This window comes from Bufo gargarizans, chromosome 6 (genome assembly GCF_014858855.1).
Source record: "Bufo gargarizans isolate SCDJY-AF-19 chromosome 6, ASM1485885v1, whole genome shotgun sequence".
In the NCBI taxonomy this organism is placed as follows: domain Eukaryota; kingdom Metazoa; phylum Chordata; class Amphibia; order Anura; family Bufonidae; genus Bufo; species Bufo gargarizans.
This window is the reverse complement of record NC_058085.1, coordinates 307,290,401-307,313,916: the sequence shown is the minus strand read 5'-3', so window position 1 is coordinate 307,313,916 and position 23,516 is coordinate 307,290,401. Positions and strand designations below refer to the sequence as shown.

Sequence of the window (23,516 nt, the reverse complement as noted above, 5' to 3'; positions counted from 1 at the left end):
TTTAAAGTAACACAGGAGTAGTACTAAAGATTAGGAGTGTAGATCACCATTTTTTTCCCCCTACTGTCCCCAGGGGGTGCAGTAGGAGTCCACACCGGTTACTGTAGATAATGGTCCAAAATCGATTTCCTTTAAGGTAAACCCTTAGGGGGGTTGTGCATGTAGGTGGTTTTTTTTGGTTTTTGTTTTTTGCAGGAAAACACACAGCGGCCAGATGTTACATGTTAACCAGCAGGAAGCTATAAAACACCTCACATTTTTTGTACCATGGCATGTAAAAGCAGCACTAACCCCTTCCTCTGTGTGCATTTTGGGCCAAGCAATTCTTTTTTATTATCGCCTTCCAAGAGTTATAACTATTTTACTTTTCTGTTCGATGTAGCTACACGAGTGATAAAAGTGGTTGTGCAGGCTGCATACATTATTGACCAATCTTCATAATCATCTGATTAGCGGGGGTACGACATCTGGCGCCCCTGATCGGGTGTTTCAAGAGAAGGTGGTGCTCCACGCGAGCCCTGCTTCCTCTTCATTACACTATACATAGTCTCCCTTGCGGTGGCGACGTAGAGAGTACTTGTAACTACACCGCACTTCTGAGACGACGGACAGTGTAATGAAGAGGAAGCAGGGTTTGCATGGAGCGCCACTTCCTCCAAACAGCCGATTGGCTGGTGGGGGAAAGTGTACATCCCTGATTAGCTTATTAAAAGGGGCTTTCCAAGATGTTTTTTCTTTACCAATTACCTATCCTCGGGAAAGGTAATCCATATCTGATCCAAGGGGGTTTGACACACAAAATCCCCGCCTATTATCGTCTTGAGAAGGCACCGGTGCTCGCAGTAGCACCACGGCCTTCCCTCAGCTTTTCCTAGGCCAGTGAGGACACGTTCATCGGTCACATGACCTAGGAGTAGCTGCCCATAGAAGTGAATGAGGCCGAGCACGATACCAAGCATAGACACTATACAATGTACGGGGCGAGCACGGAGAAGGCCACGGCGCTCACAGGAGAACCACTGCCTTCTCAAACAGCTGATCAGTGGGGATCCTGGGGATCGGACCCCCACGCATCAGATACTGATGACCTACCCAGAGGATAAGTCATCAGTATTAAAGTCTTGGAAAACCCCTTTTAAACTCTTTAAAAATTGCCTTTTTATGCGGTCAGTTTTGCGACATTCACTTAGCAGCATAAACAACATTATAACTTTACTATTTGGGTAAGTATGGCCAAATACATAGTCTAAGTTCTACTACTGCTGCACAATAAAAACTCTTATTCAAATCACTGCATCCCATTTTCTTTCTAACAAGCTGTCTGAGGGTCAAATTTTTACAGGACAGCTTGTAGCTTACATGTGATGTTTTTTTTATAAAATTTCTATGTCTTTTGGTGGCAGATAAGCTAAAGCAGCAATTCTGGTATGGTGGAGCTTTTTTCCATGGCATTCGCCATGCAGTATATATTACGTGATAATGGTATCGCTTTGGTTGTTCCGATTGCAGCAACGCCAAATATGTGGAAGTAACTTATCAATCGAAAAGCATTTTTTCTTGGAAAAGTTTTTTTTTTTTTTTTTTTTTTTTTACTTTTAAATAAAATCTTAGTTATTCATTTTACCACTTATTCGTACCATAAGGGGGCTTTGACAAGCAACCCTCTGATCACTTCTAGAATACACACATACAAATTATACAGGACAGGGCCAGGATATTATTCTGTCAGTAAGAAAGTGATATATTAGGAGGAGCCCTGGAGGGCCTTCATTATCTGCGTATAGGTGAGCAATGCCCTTTATGGAACAAACCCCATCATCCACATCTACTAACAGATGCCCCCCTCACCCACAGAGCGTTCTCACCGTGTGCTGCGAGTGCTAATGTCCATGATGAGACTGCCCTGCTAGGGCGAGACAGGGGCAGGAAAACGTTGCGGGTGCCCACACACAATCTCTGCTTCGTCAGTACATTTGACTAGTCTGTGATAGTCAGTGACCTGGGCTGAGTGTGAAACTATAAAGAACATTTCCATTGGCACATGAATTACACACATGTTGGGCTCCGGAGACGGCCATAGCCCTAACCTATTGGCACAGGAATGGATCCCATGACTGAAAAGCTCCAGCGGCGTGCCATCACAGCTGGCCACTAATGGGTTACACACACAACTGGTAGTGGAGATTTGGGTTTTCCCAGCAACTACACACTGAATACAGTCATTGTACTTAAATTTTAATGATCTCAAGAAATGGGTGAGGGGTCTTTGATCTCCGAATCAACATGCATTTTTCCACTCCAGCTCTCTGGATTGCATCTGGTTTTAACTTCCCATTTGGCTCCATGACAGTGCCGTCTGCAGAAACAGGCTTTTCTGGGCGCTCGCTGCTTCATCAGGAAGCACAGGCTGCAGCAGGACGGTCGGGGTCTGCGGCCTGCCTTTTACAGATTAGGATTTTTTTTTTTAACTTTTTTTTCACTCATCCATTAACTTCACTATTTAGAGCTAAATGCAGAGCTAAATGTCTGAAAGGTCTGGCTTTAATGGATGGAGATCAACAGGCGTCACCCACCACAAAAATCAGCACCCATACAGGATAAACCTTCAGAAATGGCAAACGGGATGCCACAATTTCTTCTTCAAACTAAAAAGAACGAGCTGCTGTAATAAGGTCCTCATAGGTCGTCCAGAAATCAAAGCTACAGCTCACAATCAGGAGGCCTCTTATCTCCGCTGTATGGGTGCTCCTTGTGTAACTGGTAACCAGCGCTGTTACACCTTTATTTGTCATTGTACGGCCTGGCCCGCTGCCAAGCCTTAATACTGGTAAGTCTGAAAGATGAGGAGGCACAATTGCTGCTGGCACTGGAAGTATGAGACACATAGCATGCAGGCCCTGGAGGGGGTTCCCAGATCAGGACCTCCAGGGAAAACTGAAAGCAGAAGATCTGAAATCCATGATATGAAAGGGGGATATTTTTATATTTTAATTTTTTTAAATAAGACTCAGATATTTTTTTTTTATCCAGTTTTTTTCAGCCAAACCAGAAGTGGATTCAGCAGGAAGGAGAAATCTATGGCGCACATTATTATTGGCGTTTTAGATGGCGGTCTTCATAACCCCTATTCCTGGCGGTGGTTCCACTGAAGTAACAGAGGTGCGGCCTCTCCATAATTTCGCCGGATCAGCCTCTGAGCTTTTTAACATTTACACCGATTTCTACACCTAAAACAGGCGTAAGAAATGAATGAGACAGGCCTGCCATCCTGTCCCATTCCCTGCCCACAATCTTAAACCTGGCGTGAACGTTGCACCACCATCTGCGCCTGAAATATGCCCAACTTAGGTGTATTTCAGCTTAGTAAATGACCCCCCCCATGTGCTTTCCTTTATATTTCCCATTCCTTGTGAATCCACTTCTAGCTATTTTTAGCTCAATGAAACTATTTTTAGGGTAGGTTCAGATTTTTTTTTTTTATGTCCTTAAAGAAAATCTGGTTTGGATTTTTCTCAGTTTTTTATTCTTACACCGTTAATCAGCTTTAGATGCAGCTTTAATGCGGTTTCCATCCTGTCCATTTAAATGGGAACTCTGGATGCGGATAATTGGGCAGGTCACTTTTTTCCAACTGCAGTTTTTTTTTTTTTTCCCAGTTGTGGTTTAAAAAAAAAAAAAAAAAAAAAGTGCTGTATGATTTCAAATGCAGATTCGCAATTTGAATCAATGGAGAAGGTCTGCATGCGCTTTTGGGGTGGAATCCACATAAAAAAATCAGATATGCAAACAAACCTATTCCCTGGCACCACATGCAACCCACGTATTAAGTAGGTTAGCCTATATCTTTTTTCTGGCTTCTGATCGAGGAGCGCTCGTTTCCCATGACCAGGCACTGGTTAATTTCACAAGACTTTAAAAGGTCTTCACTTCCTCCCCATCAGACAGAGCGAAGGCACGCAGAAATCTCCACACTCCCCCGCGCCCGTCTAGACATTCCTGTGCCCATCAACAGCTACAGTTGTGTCTCATCACCTGAAAGACTCGCCTGGCAAGTGTTAACCCTTTACCAAGAGACCTTTCAGATAAAGATAAGATTGTTTTAATGAGGCCTTGAGTAACAGCTCATAATCCAACTGAATGAATACTGCCCTGCAGGCGAGTTCAGGCCACAAAGAATGGCAGGGCATTCAGGAGGATTAAAGGGCCTTGCCCCCTACAGACATTTAACGCCTAGCCCTTAAGTTATAAATGTTGTATCAGTGGGGGTCACAGATCTAGAACCCCCACCAATCTAGGACCAGCATCCTGAGCCCCCCCCCCCCCCTTCACACTGTATGCCTGCAATGAAGAGGAGTTTGAATGGAGCTGCGGCCGAGCATGCACCATTCAATGGGGCTAACAGAAACTGCTGTGAATAGGGGATATATGTCAATTGTGGGAGAACTCCTTTAAGGCTGCATTGACATGGCTGTGTGCCGTTTGAGCAACAGACATTTCCCGGACTGACTGCGGCTCTTGTGCGCTGAAAACACTGCATCAGAGTGATCTAATGATACTGTGAGTTCCAGCCCAACCTTTAAAGGGTTTTCCAGGACTTTAATACTGATAACCTATTCTCTGCATACGTCATCAGTATCTGATCGGTGGAGGTCCAACAGCCGGGACCCCCCTGATCAGCTGTTTGAGAAGGCAGTGGCTCTTCTGTAAGCACCCCCCAACCTTCTCCATGCTCACCAAGCACAGTGCCGTATATTGTATAGTGGCGGTGCTTAGTACTGCAGCTCAGCCCCATTCACTTCTATGGGGTTGAACAGCATCTAGGCCACATGACTGATGAACGAGATGTCGCATGACCTAGGAAAATCTGAGAAGACTGCCGCACTGACAGCGGCACTGGTGTCTCCTCATACAGCTGATCGGAGGGGGTCCAGGGTGTCGGACCCCCATGATCAGCAGTAAAAGCTCAGAAAACCCCCTTTACACCTGGTTCACACTTGAGCGTATTCGATATGCGCGGTTTACGCACTTTTGTCTGACTTTTCGGGGCGTATTACAGCGCATTTTTGGAAAAAGGAAACTTGCCTCGTATGCGCTGTAAAACGCTCAGGTGTGAACCAGGCTTTAATCCATGTTTAGTCCCGCACTCTCAGCATCATTTCAGTAAATGAAGTGGATGGGCTGGAACTCACAGCATCTTAGATCACTATGATGCAGCGAGTTCAGCTCACATAAGCTGCAGCTGGTCTGGGAAATGTGGCTGCAACAGGGACCACATTTCACAGACTGTACAGGGCCATGTGAAGTCCGCCTGGCAAAACCAAACGTCTTCTACATGTGGCCACAGCACAGCAGCAATCTGTTTACTTGTTACAAGCCTAGACAAAACCTAAATTGAGCTACCTTTAAGGGGTTGTCCAGGCTTTTTCTATTGATGACCTATCCTCAGGATGGGTCATCAATATAAGATCAGCAGGGGTCAGACACCTGGCAACCCCGCTGAACAGCTGTTTGAGGAGACTGCGCACACAGTACGCCTGTGCCGTCTCTCTTCTGTATTTCTATGGGACCGCAGCAGGGAGCAGGGGTGTCAGACCCCCGTCAATCTAATATTGATGACCTGCCCTGAGGATAGGTTGTCAACATTAAAAGCCCGGACAACCCTATGCCAGATGAGACCAAAAGAGGGCTGCACCACTAGCACAAAGCCGATGAATCGCTTTATGCAGTGTAAACCCTGTGATCTGACTGCTATGGGCAAGCACATGGGTACTGCTAAAAAGGCCACATTTTCTATCAAAGTATTTTGTTGCAAAAGTCCTAACGCATGGTGCCAGCATCTGGAAACGCTTTCTCCAGTTTACCAGAGTTACTATTCATTGTGAAGGACGCCACTATCACTACACCATTTCTTGGGATCATAATACCTAAATCTTTTTCTTGCTGGGGCAGTAATGTTCCCGACCCCCCCCCAGTCCGCAGTGGATCCTAGGCCAGCTAGGCACCCCTCCTGCGCCAGGTACCTGCTTAGCTTTGGGCTGGAGGCAGAGGACAGGGTTCCCATTCCAGACTGTGACATGCCCTTTTAACTTTGGAAACTCCTTACACTTTTTCTCATTCAAGTCTGGGTTTAGTGGCCACAAAGTAGATTCCATTTTTGAGCACACTTAAATGTATCTAAGGGCTCATTCAGACGGGCGTATGCTGTCCGCAAAAATGCGGATCCGTTTTTTTGCGGATTAGATGCGGTCTCATTCACTTCTATGGGGCCCTTTTCTTCCATTGCACAGCTCAGCAAAAAAAAAAAAAAAAAATTAAACATGTCCTATACTTGTCAGTAAAAATCAGGACATGGCCTTATTGAAGTCTATGGATCAGCAAAAAGACTGAAGGCAATCAATTTTTTATTTTTTTTGCAGACATGCTGAACTGTCCACAAAAAACGGATCCGCATTTTTGTGGACAGCATACGGCTGTCTGAATGAGACCTAACTGGAATAAAAGGAGAACCGAGAAGATTCCAGCTTCCAAACGTTAGGCTCCACCACCCAGATACATAAGGTTTTCATAAGCCACGGTTTCCGTATAACGTGACCACACAGATTTACAATAGTAACCTCTTGCCTCAAGCGAGACCTAATTTGATTCTAAGCAGAACAAAGGCGTACAGGAACCACCAGTCTAATGACGCGATTTACCATGGAGGGCATTTTGGTGCCTTTGTGTAGCTACACATCCTGTTAGAAAATGAAGGAAGCTGTTTAGACAATGCAATCTGGGTCACATCTAGTTCACTCGCAGCCATTTGGATGGTCAGGAGAAAAAATAAATGAAAAAATATATATAAAATCACACACACCGAGACTAAAAACAAGCGCGTGAAACACGCCAAGATGTAGAGCACACTTGTAAAAACGTGGTCACCCTAGGCCAGATGAGAGGAATTGATCCATTGCCGAGGAGCCATGCATTCACAGAAACATTGGAAAAACTCACTTTGTACCACTTACCTTACAACATCATCTATATTGTTTCTGTATACACCTTCAAGTCTTTCTGCCGGAAACCCCATGGCAATTATATTAGGATAAATATCTGAGAACAGAATGTTAAGGAAAGGAAGCAGCATGGTATGGTGGTCAGTGGGCACTAGCAGCACCCACTAGATTAGACAGCAGGGGGCAGTACCTAGACCCAATGAGGCAGTCAGGTCACGCCAAGTTTGAGCCATCAGGCTACGCTATTCAATACCTTCATAAAGGCCGATCCTGAGCAAAGTGTGCCAAGCCTGCATGTGGAGAACATTACATCATAAAGGCATGCCAAAGATATGGGCACAGCATGAAGTCAATAGACAAAAAAAGTAATAAATTAATGCAAAGATGGATAAATTACTGTAGACATTAGGAAAAGGTTGGCATACTTCAGGGCCAAACTTGACCATTTCAGCTCCCCTAAAAACCACAAGTTGTATAGATATCAGACATGCCAAAAGGCTGGGCTATTTCATGGAGTTCCTCCAAGAATCCATCTGTGAATCAGCACCAAATATGCAATGAATCAGCATCTGTCTCCCCGATGCAAAGGGTGGAATCTGTGGGGAAATCTCATGTAGATCGGGTTTCTGTAAATTGCTGCAGAATGATTCTGCACATCAGTCACGCAGGAACTCAGCAAGTCTGACAAGCCCTCAGCAACGTGAAAAGCCATTTCCAATCTGCGCTCCTGCATTAACCCCGACTCAGCATTTTAGGGGGTCTCTTCTCCCTTTCCCCAGGAAGCGGAGAACATTAAAATATTGCACAAGGTCCAAGGAGCACTGACAGGAGGTTGTCTTATTTCTTCTAAGGACTTAGACCTATTATTGTCCAACCCTTTACAAATAAAGGCCTATCCTGAGAAGATGCCATCACTATCCAACACCCCAACCCCGCCAATCAGCAGTAGCTTCAGAACTACACAGCGCCGTCCGTCGTGCAGTGGACGGAGATGGTTACTGCAGCTCTGCTGCCAAATGAACATCTAATAGTTACACAATGTAAACTTGGACTAGACAGACTAAAGCTATGCCAGATTTCTCACACAGAGATGCCGGGTGATCTGGCGCACCTTAACGCAGCCTAGTTTACACCACCTATTAGTTGGCTTACTTTTGGCACACATTCTCGCACCACAACCGCACCCCTCTACACATGAGCCAAAAATAAAATATATGTCAAACACTCAAGTGCAGGGTTAAGCATGAAAGCCATTTTGTTTTAGGGGAGTTTCTTTTTGCCAACCATGCCAAAATTGTGGCGCATTCTGACACCTCCCTCATTGCTGCATGTGCTTTCTATTACTTGTATAGGAGCAGAGTTGTGGTTATGTGGGGCCTCGCACTACGAGATACCTCGTCTTTACCAAAAAGTCGACTATAGGAAGTTATCGACTATAGAAAAAGTGGTGTCGCTTGCTGTGGTAACCAGATTCCAGATTTTCACAGCATCTTGAAAATTGGTCGCTGTGTGCTGATAATAGGTCATCAGAAAATGACCTATTGTTTAAAACAACGATTTGATACATATGCAAATTAACCTGAGATAAGTCAGAGCTTGAAATTATGACTTCTCTGGTCACACAAGATAGGACTTAATTAGCATAAAAGGTGGGAAGAACAAAAATGCATAATACTTATTGAATTCGTCTGCAAATGAAATTAAAAGTGTAATTTATATCTTTAGGGTAACACGATGAACATTTAGAAACGCTCATAGTAAAGGTGACAGGTTCCCTTTAAGTTTCTCCTACATCTGATTACCCGACACCTAGATTTTGCCCGGCGCAGTATTGGACCAAAATCCAATTGTGCTACCATCCAAAGTACTGTGCAACTTTTCTAACCTACAACACGGTCCAGGTCCTTGGGAAAACGAACAGCTACCCCATGTAAGACATTACAGCAATTACACTATATAAATTACCCCAATGAAATTCTAAACAATTAAATCCACTATTAAATCTAAGAAAGCATTAAGATCACCAAGGACAACAATACTAATATTTCACAGGACACATCACAAAAAACAGCTCAGGCAGGTCAGTACTGGGACTTCCTGGTGCACCAACCCATGCCACCACATTTTTCGCCATATCCTACTATTTAGGCCTCCAGCACACGACTGTGTGCCAGCGTTGCCTGGGCTGCAGACGGACCCCAAATTGCATTCCTCAATGCACGGGCACCAACTGCATGCCTACTGTCTGTGGACCCATTGACGTGAATGGGGTCTGCATCAGACGGTCCGCACTATTTCGCGATGCGGAAGCACAGACAGAAAACTCATGGAAGCATCAAGGTGGTGAATGACATCACGTTCTCATTTGCAGCAGCTCCTCGCCAAGGCATTTTCCACAACAATAACCAAGCAGCGGCAAGAATGAGACGCCAGATATTCTTCCTTCCTCAAACTTTTCCAAGATCATATCTTAAACCACAAGACAGCTTCATCTGTGCAAGGGAATGAGATTGGTGGTAGCTGTAAACTCTTGGAATGATGTGCATGGGGAAAATGCTTCCCAAGTTACAGAATTTCCATATTTTCTAAGTTTTGGCAAGCCCATTTGGATAAACTGGTCAGGCACAAAAAAGTGCAGTACAAGAACATACCTGTTGGCACCTTAAGGGTCCATTCACATGGCCACAATTGCAAATCTGCAAAACAGTGTGCGTTCTGCATTTTGCATCCATATTAAAAGCCTGAAGAAGCCCTTTAAAACAATTTCTCTCAGTAATGTGGGCACATAGGAATATGGGACCAACACAGATGCCTTCAGCTGCCAAGCGCACATAACAGGTCAGCCAGTGTCATAGGTACAGAACTGCTGACAGATGCCCTTTAAAAGGGAACCTGTCACCGGGATATTGTGTATAGAACAGAGGACATGGGTTTGCTAGAGGGCCACTAGCACATCTGCAATACCTAGTCCCCATAGCTCTGTGTGCTTTTAGTGTGTAAAAAAACTGATTTGATGCATATGCAAATTAACCTGAGATGAGTCCTGTACGCGAGATGATCATCTCAGGTTCATTTGCATATGTATCAAATCAGGTTTTTTTTTACACAATAAAAGCACACAGAGCTATGGGGACTGGGTATTGCGGATGTGCTAGCGGCCATCTAGCAGCCCATGACCTCAGCTCTATACACAAAATCTTGGTGACAGGTTCCCTTTAATAGCGTATAAAAGCTATAGATTTACCAGCCCTTTTTTTCAGGGAACCTGTCACCGTGAAAATGCGGTATAATCTGCAGGTGTGTTATAGAGCAGGAGGAGCTGAGCAGATTGATCTATAGCAGGCATGCTCAACCTGCGGCCCTCCAGCTGTTGTAAAACTATAACTCCCACAAGGCCCTGCTGTAGGCTGATCGTTGCAGGCTGTCCAGCCATGCTGGGAGTTGTAGTTTTGCAACAGCTGGATGGCAGCCGGTTGAGCATGCCTGATCTAGTGTTGAGGGAAAAGATTCAGTATAATGTGTATTTAATTAATTTAAATTCCCACTTAGGGTGCATTCACACGACCGCAAGTGTTTTGTGGTCTGCAAAACACAGAGACCGGCCGTGTGCGTTCCGCATTTTGCGGACCGCACATGGTTGGCGCTATATAGAGAATGCCTATTCTTTTCCGCAACCGCAAACAAGAATAGGACATCCATGCTCTATCTTTTTTGCGGGGCCACGGAACAACGGATGCGGACAGCACACAGTGTGCTGTCTGCATCTTTTGCGGCCCCATTGAAATGAATGGGTCCGCACCAGTTACGTAAATTTGCGGAACGGATGCGGATCCATTTATACGGTCATGTGAAAGCTCCCTTATTCTGTTCTTTAAAGTCCAGGAGACGGTCCCATCAGTGACTGACCGCTCTCTCTGAATACACAGAGATAGAGGGAAGGCCGTCAGTCACTGATAGGACTTCAAAGAACAGAATGAGCAGGGATATAAATATAAATTACTTTACAAGTTTTACTGAATCTTTTCTCATTACGCTATATATCAATCTGCTCAGCTCCTCCTGCTCTATAACATGCAGCTTGCACTGCATTTTCACGCTAATGGGTTTCCTTTGAATAATTATCCTTGTATATCAAATAGATCAGCTCTGAACAAAATCGCTGCAAATTTTTGCCACAAATCAGTTCTGTGTCTAAGGCGAGCAGGCCTGGATGACAGGAGGCCAAGCCTTCCATAGAGCAATGCTGGCCTCAAAGCTCAGGGGCAGAATCCGAAAGGACTGAAAACATTGGATGCAACCAAGAATATTCACATTAACTGAATGATCCCTGCCCATCGCACTTGTTTCCAAACTGGCACCCGTTTCGAGCAAGACTCCCATCTGCAGGAACCCAAACTACTAAAGAAATTAGAGCAGAAACACAACATGCTGCATTTTTACACTTTGGAAACTAGAGAGAAGTATCAAAAGCCAAAAAGGGCATCTGGGCACTGAACCAGTAGTGAACTCTCAGGTCGGCAGAGAAAGGAGTTAAAATCCCAGTACAAGGGAATAAAGCCATGTCTGTTCCCAGCTCTGGTGCAGACTCTCGGCAGTATCTCCTCTTTCAACAGTAAGCACTTTGTGCTCTGACTGCCACAGCCAGTCCAAGGAAAACGCCTTTGGTATTTTCAGCATAGGGGATACATTCATGGTGTCTGCCAAGTTCATTTCTGAAGTGACTGTACTTGAAAACAGCACTGTTATATTCTAAACTTCAAATCCTGGGGCAGGAAATAATCCTTTTTGGCTTCAGCCCCTCCTAGAGATGTTCTTCGAAGAATGCCTGTTTCACTCTCCCAACATGAATAGTGGAGAGCACTCGTGGATCGAGGAAAAGGGATTAAGAATTTGCCAGTACACTGCACCACAAATGGACCAACTAATCAAAACTAAAGCAAGCACTGGCATCCCAGGCCCTGGGTTACTTGATAGAAACGCTGCCTGTGAAAGCTTCCTGCTGCAAAACGGTGAATTCACACACAGAAGAGCCGTGGCAGACACGTATGTGGCCAGGAACTTCCACGTGAACGCCTTCTGCAAGCTCCGTTTAGATCAGTGATAGATTTGCTGTTGAAATGTATGGCACTATCAGGTAAGGCTACTTTCACACTTGCGTTCAGAGCGGATCCGTCTGAGACGGATCCGCTCATATAATGCAGACGATGGATCCGTTCAGCATTATATTGTAAAATAAATTCTAAGTGTGAAAGTAGCCGCAGACGGATGCGTTTAGACTTTACATTGAAAGTCAATGGGGGACGGATCCGTTTGAAAATTGCACCATATTGAGTCACCTTCAAACGGATCCGCCCCCATTGACTTCCATTGTAAGTCTGGACGGATCCGTTTGCCTCCGCACGGCCAGGCGGACATCCGAACGCTGCAAGCTGCGTTCAGGTGTCCGCCTGCTGAGCGGAGCAGATCCCAAACGCTGCCAGACTGATGCATTCTGAGCGGATCCGCATCCACTCAGAATGCATTATGCTGGACGGATGCATTCGGGGCCGCTTGTGAGAGCCTTCAAACGGAACTCACAAGCGGAGCCCCGAACGCTAGTGTGAAAGTAGCCTAAAATTGACACTCCAAGGCTGCTAACCCAGTGCACGGTCCCACTGTGAGCCATGCAGGAAAACACCATCTTGTGGAACCAAAAGTTCTGCACAACCCAGGAAGAAAACACTGGCCTGGATTTGCTAATGCAAGTCCACCCAGACCTCGTCGCAAATTGCACAAACATTTGGCACAATTTAAGTCATCTGGTTTTGGGAAAAGTCCTATGCATCTAGCTAAGCAACCAGACATGGCTTAAGGGGGCTATCCAGTAAATAATATTGATGACCTATCCTCAGGAGAGGTCATCAATATCAGATCGGTGGGGTCAAACACCCCAGACCCCTGCCGATCAGCTGTAAGAGGCCAGCCGGCTCCATGAGCGCTGAGGTCTCTTCCTAGGCCATGTGACCTCACCGTACATCAGTCACGTGGCCTGAGGTGAATGAGGACGAGCTGCGATACCAAGCACAGCCACTATACTATGTAGGGCGCTGTGCCCGCAGCACTCCCCAGAGCTCCAGTGAGCGCAGTGGCTCCCTGGAACAACCGATTGGCAGGGGTGTCAGGGCTCTGACCCATCCCGAGGATAGGTCATTATAATTTCCTGTATAACCCATTTAACGAGAAATGTGGTAAGGCCTAAAATGCAACATTTTGCACCAAAATCGAGCCTCAATTCTGGTATAAAACTATCACAAACTAAGACAAGCAACCAATCGTTGGTATAAAGTCTAGCCATGCACCAAATTTATCATCCAGTGGAATAAGACCAGAGGATTTCACAGACTCAACTTCCAACCCATGGTCCATTCTCAGCCTCTGGACACTTGGCCGGCACGCATTAATGACCCACGTTTTCAAAGCAGGAAAAAAATATCAAATTGCATATTCACAACTACAACTGCCCCATCAAAGCTACGTACGTCATCCTTACTATGTAAACTGCCGCATTACAATTTTACTTTCAGTACATTCCCATGTAAACCACAAAATCGCTTATTCCACTTTCTGTAGGTGGAACAAACGGTTAAAGGTGGGTAAATGGCACAGACATGCAACAGCAGACACCGAGAGATTTTGTCAGCGATCTGCAATATCGCCGATCGCAGACCTTTAAACTGGGCTTTCCCCGGGTGCAAAGACTGGGGGAGCTGTTCATTCGTCGTGGTAGCCTTGAGCCTTCTAAAGGCTTGCAGGTTACCACAGCAACAGTTCCTATGCAGCCCTGTCTGTGGCAGGGCTCCATAGGAACATAGTGAACCTCTCAAAAGCTGCTATGGTAATTCACTGCAGTCTATGATCTAATGATCACATGGTCCCCTAAGGATGCCAATGTTTTTAAAAAATGGTCATTAAAATTCAATTAAAACTATTAGAAAATAAATGTATCATCTTGTATGCTGAACACCATAACAGAAATAATAAAAATGGTGATTTGCAGTTTTTTTTCCACTGCGAAAAAATAATAATAATAAAGATCAAAAACTAACACTGCAAAATGGTATAACAAAAAAATAAAATAAAAATATTCCACTATAGTTTTATACCATTTACTATACAAATACAGAGATAAGGCATTTATACCGTTTTCTTGTGTTTTAATACTTGGAAAACATTGGGGAAAAAAATATGATTTTTGCTGTGCAACACCATATTCTGGCCCCCTTTAACTTTTTTATATTTACACCTACAGAGCTGTGTGCGCTCATTTCTTGTGGGGTGATCTGTAGTTTTCACACCATTTAGAATTATTTTCCAGCTCACTACATCATGATGCCATTAAAAAGTGCAACTTGTCAAAAAAAAAAAAAAAAAATCATACAGCTATGTGAATTGAAAAATAGGAGTTATGGCTCTGTTAAGGCAGTGAGTAAGAAAAAATGAACTCAAAAACAGAAAATCCGAGGATCTTGAAAGGGTAAGTATTTAAAGGATCTGTGAAATATTGAGGACCTATTTCGCAGGATAATTTGAGTGGGGGATCTGCAGATCAGTTGTTGGAAGGGACACCTGCGCTCAGGAGAGAGCTGTGCCCTTTTCCTCTTAAAGGGGTTGTCCAGGTTCAGAGCTGAACCCGGACATACCTCCATTTTCAGCCAGACAGCCCCCCTGACTTCAGCATCGGAGCAGTTCATGCTCCGATGCTCTCCTTTGTCCTGCGCTAAATCGCTTATGATAAACTAAAGAGCCCTTACCCTGCGCGATCTAGCGCAGGGCAAGGGAGCGCATCGGAGCACGAGATGCTCTGATGCTAGCCTCAGGGATGCTGCCGGGGTGAAAATAAGGGTATGTCCGGGTTCAGCTCTGAACCTGGATAAGCCCTTTAAAGGGAACCTGTCACCGGGATTTTGTGTATAGAGCTGAGGACATGGGTTGCTAAATAGCCGCTAGCACATCGGCAATATCCAGTCCCCATAGCTCTGTGTGCTTTTATTGTGTAATAAAACCGATTTATTACATATGCAAATTAACCTGAGATGAGTCCTGTATGTGAGACGAGTCAGGGACAGGACACATCTCAGGTTAATTTGCATATGTATCAAATTTTTTTTTTCCACAATAAAAGCACACAGAGCTATGGGGACTGGGTATTGCGGATGTGCTAGTGGCCATCTAGCAACCCATGTCCTCAGCTCTATACACAAAATCCCGGTGACAGGTTCCCTTTAAGTCTTGTCCAAAGGATCAGTCCCATGGCCTTTTTGCAGGTCAGGTTCATTCAAGTGAATGGCTCTGAGCATCAAAACCAAGCACAGTCGCCATACAATATACAGCACTGCTTCATATACTATGAAATGGTTGCAGCGCATCAAAACAGCTAATCAGCAGGGTTGTCAGAAATCGGATCCCCCACCAGTCAGATGCTAATGACCTACTGTATGCTGCTGATAGGTGATCAATATGCAAGCCCCAGAGAACCTCAGATGAATGAATCTTCATAGCCACATGACAGCATTAGCAACCTCTGAATAGTCCCATACGATACAGAGGTGCCAGTCCCATCACCTGAACGACAGCTAAGGCTACTTTCACACTAGCGTTCGGGCGGATCCGTTCTGAACGGATCCGCCCATAATAATGCAGACGGAGGCTCCGTTCAGAACGGATCCGTCTGCATTATTTTAGCTAAAAAAAGCTAAGTGTGAAAATAGCCTGGGACGGATCCGTCCAGACTTTCAATGTAAAGTCAATGGGGGACGGATCCGCTTGAAGATTGAGCCACATTGTGGCATCTTCAAACGGATCCGTCCCCATTGACTTACATTGAAAGTCTGGACGGATCCGCACGGATCCGCACGCCTCCGAACGGCCAGGCGGACACCCGAACGCTGCAAGCAGCGTTCAGCTGTCCGCCTGTCCGTGCGGAGGCGAGCGGAGCGGAGGCTGAACGCCACCAGACTGATGCAGTCTGAGCGGATCTGCCTCCATTCAGACTGCATCAGGGCTGGACGGCTGCGTTCGGGTCCGCTCGTGAGCTCCTTCAAACGGAGCTCACGAACGGAAACCCGAACGCTAGTGTGAAAGCAGCCTTATTTTGTTAAAAAAAAAAAAACTGCAAAAAGATTAATGCAATTAACAGAAAATCTATAAAAATGTGTCAACCTCGCTGCTAGGAAGGCCACACCAGATAAAATGATGAAAGGAACACGTAGTACTGACAACTATTCTGAAAGTGTATCTTAAAAATATCAAGAAAGTTCCATGTTACTTTTGTTAAAGCGCAATAAGAAAAAGGGTGAACCTGATGCTGAGAAGTCATTACTGTCCAGAGATGGGCAAGTGCCAGGAGCTCTCCAGCTTCCAGGAGGCCTGGACCTGACACTGTTTGCAGCCACAAGGCATCCATGGCATCAGACCATTACAATCTTCAATGCTCGGGTAGCCCTTACCATACTCGACCAGGTCTGCTCATAGATAACATGCTGATCTTGAGTGTAATGACAGGTATTTCACCCTCATCTCGTAATACACTGTAATGACAAGCAAACAATCAGCTCGACCTTTGGAGCCATTTTCCTGATTACATTACCTGGAGAAATCCCAGGAGCCAGGTAGCCAACGTGCCTAGAAATCTGCTGCTGGCACCTATCTTTAGGAGTTATTTTCTACTGAGCACAAGGATCCCGGAAGCCTTTGAAAGACGTTTCCCAAGCCACAAAAATGTCACAAACGCCTGCCAATGCCCGACTGTGCCACCTACAGAAGAGTGGCGTCATTTATGGCAGCGCTAAGTGATATTGTCTAACAGTAAGGCCTCATGCACACAAACATTTTCCATCTGCGTCCAACCCGTATTTTTGGCAGATACAGCAAAAGGGCCCATTCATTTCTATGTATACCATTTGTCATGGCTGAAGTGGAGCTGGTGACCGCCACGGCCTGTGATCGACTGCAGTCTGCAGCGATGTCAAACAAACATCGCGGGAGCATTGCAGGCCGTGAGGAGGAGGAACAGGGAGGAAGCAGCCAAGTCATCTTTCCTTTACAGGTCCAGACAAGTGTGTGTGTGTTTGGGGGGGGAAGGGGGGGTCCCAAATTTTTGCACAACCCCTTTAATATACTTTATCAGGAGCCAGGTAGTCTGATAACTTGCTGACAACTTGGGTTCACACTGCTGAGCTACGACAGATTTAATAAAACACATAGTGGTAGAAGCCATCAAGTGACAAATCTGGCAATGCACCGTAGTGTCCCTTTTAAACAGAAACCAAGACAAAAGTGTGAACAAAGCCTTACCCCAACCAGCTCCTAAACCTCCAAGCTGCCCATTCTTTGCTTAAAGCGGTCAAATTATAATATGGGCTGTGCAAATGCCGATGGATGATAACATCCATCAGCGCTCGTTTGCACAGGCCTGATTACTTAGGCCAGATGTGGGAGGGAGGATTGCTACCGCAGTCCTTCCTCCCGATTACGCAGTGAGATGTGCTGCTGATCTCCAGGCATCTTTTATCCCAAACCTTTGATCATTCATCGGCTGCTCGGACAGAAGGAACGTGCTTCCGATAACTGGCCCCGTAATGCTGCCAAAGACAGTCCACCTACCTCCAATATTAAAATTGTGCCCGTTCACATAGGACATTGGCCGATGAACTAACTACACCAATGAAAGGCATTCCTCTCCGAGCAAACCAGAAATCTAGCGGAGAGCTTACAGGCACCACCGGCACATATAGTGGGGGTGCAATCTCACAGGAAGGAGTAAGGGTCCACCATGAAGCACTCACACTGATCTTCTCTGTGCCACCAGGTGAGAAAGGCGGCTTGTATGCATGACCCCTAAGAGTCTTGAAATGGAAAGTCATGTTCCGATGCTTGCTAACAACACATTCTGAAAAACCTGTAATGCCAGCTACACGAAACTGCAGTCTAGTCCGGTGTAAAGAATGCAGCAGATCAGGTAAAGGAAACCGCATGGTACTGCGCCTTCACATTACATACCGAAATATAGAAGCATGACAGCCTACTGCTAAACCGCAACGGGTTAGCGTCACATGTAGAGCCGAGCTACTTACGTGTTATTTAGTTCAGCGTTTTCCACAATTTGTAATGCTTTACTCTTTTGAAACACGCCTGTACCTCGCTCGTGTGAAATCTGCCTTACACCCCTCATCCAGATTGGCCTCAGTGCATACACAGAATGAGAAGGTGAGTTACATTACAGCAAGGCCAGGGTAAGACTCCATTCAGGCGTCCGTATGAATGGGTCCGCACCCGTTCCACATAATTGCGGAACGGATCTGGACCATTCATTTTCAATGGGGCTGGAAAAGATGCTGACAGATAAGAATAGGAATTTTCTATAACAGTGCCGGCCATGTGCACTGTTGTGGATCCACAAAACACTTAAGGAAGTGTGAATGGACCCTTAAGAGGACCTGTTACCACAACATACAATGCTGTGATTGGACAGCCCTACAGCTGGGGAGAAGGAGACACCCACTGAGAAACCCTGGGGACTCCTCCTCCCTGTACCGATGCTCAGTATTAACATACTGAGCGGGAAAACTACTGGGGGGCACAGCGGTGCATATTGGAAGAAAAGAAAAGAAAAAAAAGAAAAAATAGGGCAGGGTGGCAGCATCAGCAGGGGTACCCAGCAAGGAAAGGTATTTATCTAAACTAAAAAATAAAACATGAAAGATCCACTTTAAACTTCAGATTAAAGAGTGCACCCCGGATGGAACAATCCCTTTATAAAAGTCCAATCATTAAAAGGGAACCCGTCCTCAAGATCAAGCTCCCACAAACCGCAATTGGGCCTCCCACGCACAACAGTATGCATTTTGCAGTCCACAAAACAGTGTGCATCCCTCAATTTTTATCATCAAAATGCCTAACGGAGAAGAATAGGACGTGTTCTCTCCAACCTTCAGGAAATGCAAATCAGATGAGGGAAAAAAAATAGTCCTGTACAAGAGGCCTTAACCTGTTACTGTTAATCATGGTGAAGGTTTTCAATGCCGATTGTTTTATCTTCTGCCTGACGTCCCACAGACCGGGTACATCACCACAAGCAGCAATCTAATGCGCACGCACCACAGCCTCAGGACACGTTCCCTTTAAAAGGATCGAGTTATCACAATGACTACTAAAATGACAGTGACGTAAAGGTTATATAATATAAAATATCCACACACCAGACAATACCCCTACATTACCAAGACTCACTGCTCAAAATGAACACCAATTCATGGATGAACCCTAATTTCACCAGAGGTTCGCCACTTTTTGCGAGATGATTATATAGCACTTACTAATATAGCCTTTGTTTAAATTCTGTACCATTTTCTATATCTTATAAAGTAGTGAATAGGAGTGCTCTTCTCTGGCGCGGTCACTGCTCCCATTCATGTCTATGGGGCAGACGGAAATAGCTGAGCCAGCACTCAGCTATTTTCGGCAGTCCCATAGAAACAAATAGAGGGAGGAAGCACATGTGCAGTGTATCCTCCACAACTTTCAGGGCTCCGTTCTCTATGTAGGTGCGGGTCCCAGAGGTGGAACCTGCACCCATCAGACTATGGGGGCATATCCTAGCACAGTGGTGGAGAACCTATGGCACAGGTGCCAGAGGCGGCACTCAGAGCCCTCTCTGTGGGCACCCGCACCCGGAAAAAAAGTCTATAGTGTACCAATATGCCCTAGACTATTCCTGCCATTCATCAGCGCAGGGCGCACTATGAACAGCACAGGCAGCGCTCTGAATGCAGGCAGGATATTATAGCTAAATGGTAAAGTACATGGAAGATATACTATACTGGTATTCAGGTTAAATTGCCATCTTAGCACTTTGCGATAAATAAGTGGGTTTTGGGTTGCAGTTTGGCCACTCTGTCTCAAAAAAGGTTCACCATCACTGTTCTAGCATATCCCACCTCTGCGACCTGCACCTACAACGAGAATGGAGAGAGGAAGGTGGTGGCTGGAGGACCCCAGGTTCCCCTGGGTCCGGCCACCACCAAGCGCTTTCCCAGTAGTCATGAATAGGAGCCCACCTCGCTTGTGCGGCCACTGCTTCCATTCATTTCTATGGGTTTGAAGGAAATAGCCGAGCCAGCGCCATTTTTGGCAGCCCCCTAGAAATGAATGGAGGGAGGCTGCACAGTGCACCCTCCACAACTTCCGGGGCTCCGTTCTCAGAGTAGTTTCAGGTCCCATTTGCCCCCTACTATCCGAGATGGGGAAAACCCCTTTAATATTTACATTGCAATGAACCTGCCACTTATGGTTCTGTCCTCTATGCATTGCTTTAATGGGCAAGGGCTCATGCACCCGACAGTGATCGGCCCAGGAAACACGGCCCATGTGTCGGCAACTACTCCCTGGCCGACTGTGGCTCCCCTGACCTGAAGTGAGCGCATCAGTCATTTATGATAGCCTGCTTGTATCTGATCTCAGGGGTACTGCGGAATACTGATATCATCATGTGAGTACACTGTAATAGCTCCACAATCAGATAGAGACGGTTGTATCATAAATTACTATGATACCGTCCGTTCGGGTCAGGAGGGGCATGGTCAGCAGGGGAGATGCGACCAACACATGCACCATGTTTCCCGGGCCGAGCATGGTTCTTTATACACAAGTAGGCGAATCCAAACAGGAAAGTGTAGAATAAAAACTACTAAAGCACGCAGCAGAATACAGAGGCATTTTTGGTATACCAATGGCTTGCACACAACATAAACTTGCCAGGCCTTTCTGCCGAGAACATGTACAAAAGGGATTCAAACTGTATGCGGCAGTTTGTCTTAGATCAGCAGGAGTAGAAACATGAATACTGGAGCGTCAGATGCCTCATCTGAAGACCCCCGGACTTATAATCGGGTTCCACTGAAGTGTCCGTCATTTTGACAGAAGGAATAGCTCTTCACACTGCACTACTCTTCCCTTACAATATCGGGAAATGTGAACAAAGCCGTAGATACATCGTAATTTTACATGTATATCTGTTGGGAATCGTTCACATGTCCGTCAAGTAGATTCGGCACAGAGCAGCCTGGCGGATCCTGTACTTCACCGGCCAGATTAGGCAGCTGGACCTCCTGAACAGGGCCTTACCATAAACCATAGGTGTCCTGCAGTTAGCAGCCACTAATAGAAAGCTACCCCACACACATAGCAAGGATCCTTTACAACCTGTCTCCCAATATGCATCAGACAGCTACTCCTACAAACAGCAACCACAGGTGGTCACCACCAAAGATTGACATCGCTACAGGCTACATAGTGTAACAGCGGTCCGCAGACGTCCAAATCTGCAGGACAAGAAACCGGCCATATTTCTTTACAAGCGGAGGTATTACAATACGTTCGCCAGATTGCTCAGCGTAGGGCAGAGCAAAGAGTGGTGAAAAATACAGGAGGTATTCCTGGAAAGCCATGGAGGCTCCGGCCGCTGGCAATTGCACACAAAAAAAAAAAAAAAAAACACAGAACATGTCCTATTCTTGTCTGTTCTGCGAACTAAGACCGGCATTGTTACAATGGTTCCACACAAAAAAAAAATAGATAATATTGCCTGTCCTAGTCTCCAAAACAGACAAGAATTAGACATGTTCTATTTATTGTGAAACCGACTTACGGACATACGGAGTGAACACGGATCCATTTCGTTTTTTGCGGCCCATTGAAATAAATGGTTCCGCACATGGGCCGGCAAAACAAAAAAATAAATAAAAAAATTTTAAAAAAAAAACACGGAACGGGCACAGACGTTCCTGAAGAGTGAGGAATCATGCAAAGCAACTGGACGCCATGCGGATACCAAGTCAAGCAGTTGATGCGCTCTATGGAAGTCCTCCCACACATAGCAGTGTCACACAGGGGTACATGGGCACACCCCTAAGAATTGGATTCCATACAGAATTATTCTCACTTTCTGCATTAGAGGCGCTGTCACCCATTCGAGGCCACGCAGCAGCTCTGCATACGGCGACTGCTTCAAGTAAACAATCAAACCCCATCAACCGATTCTGGGGCCACACAAGTACAACATTCAGGGTACCGCAACGTAGTCAGGTTTCCTAATGCAGCTTTGGAAGTCAAAATAGGAAGCGGATCATAAAAGGGGAAAAAGTATAAAGGACAGGTACGACTTCTCTTTCAAATCTACTCCTGGTTTTGGCTTCGAAAAAAGCATAAGAAAACCTGACCATGTGGCGGCACTCCAGTCACACCAAATCTAAAAAGGGAATCTTCTGCCTGACACCACTGCTTCAGGGGCAATGAAGCATGAATGCTTGACCTGACATCATTTTAGAGGTAGGTGGCCCCAATTCTCACGCTTGTGGGGATCCCAGTGGTAGGACCCCACTAACTGAATACCTATCCACTATCCTCTGGACAGAGGATAACTTGCCATTACCAGAAAACCCCTTCAACGCATGAGACAATTTTAAAACTATTCTTTAAAGTGTAACTGCAAAAATCTCATTCTCCCCTAGGTACCTGTGGTTCCTCAGAGGAGGGAATAACTGGGTGACTACCCAGGAACCAGCATGTCAAACAGGCCGCTGCTGTGAACCACAGCTCATGGGCCCCATATTTCTGCCATACAAGAGCCAAGGTAAGCGCACATTTTAAACCTGTAGGTTTTCCTGTTGGCAAAATAATTCTCATCACCGATTACCCAATTGCTGTAGACAAGCTGCCCACACACATTCAATAGCTGTCGGCCAAATGGCTGCCCAGACAGCACCTATCCCTCTCAACCACCTGCTACACATGTCCGATCAGTGTTTAGATGGGAGTTTGCCTCTGGCTACAGAATATCTCCATGGAAAACTAAAGGTTCAGGGATGTTGAAATCCACCTGACCCTACTCTCCCAATATCTGCCGCCAGGGGTGGTCGGGACACCCACATACACTCGCGTTTTGGCTTTCCGTTTGAGATCCGTTCAGGGCTCTCACAAGCGGTCCAAAACGGATCAGTTTGCATTATAATTAGGGGTGCACCGAAATTCCGGCGGCCGAAAATGCACCTAATCCATTTCGGCCGATATTGATACATATCGGCAGAAAATAGCAGGGAGGGACTGGGAGGAGGAGCTGGGATTCTATTAATAAGGATTCTATTCATGAGGCCCCCTCTGGAGTAGAACATTCAATATAGCCACATCATACTCACAGGGCTGTTATCTTAATGCTGGCTGGCCGGGCAGACGAGCGGCAGCGTCACGACTGACGTCACGGCCTACTTTCTGAATGAAGGAGGCGGCGCAGGCACGTGACGTCAGTCGTGACGCTGCCGCTCGTCTGCCCGGCCAGCCAGCATTAAGATAACAGCCCTGTGAGTATGATGTGGCTATATTGAATGTTCTACTCCAGAGGGGGCCTCATGAATAGAATCCTTATTAATTGTACACATTTTATAACTACTGGAGCTGGGGGCCGGAGCACAGTGAACGCACCGGCCCCCA

At 45.8% G+C, this 23,516-nt stretch overlaps 1 protein-coding gene across 1 annotated transcript in view; it reads right to left on the bottom strand.

Annotated features, from left to right (window-relative positions):
* Window positions 1–23,516, bottom strand: part of PTEN (phosphatase and tensin homolog) — a 47,463-nt gene that overhangs the window by 17,015 nt on the left and 6,932 nt on the right. The window contains exon 2 of the mRNA XM_044298409.1: window positions 7,008–7,092. Coding sequence (XP_044154344.1) covers window positions 7,008–7,092 — 85 coding nt within the window. The remainder of the gene's footprint in view (window positions 1–7,007; window positions 7,093–23,516) is intronic.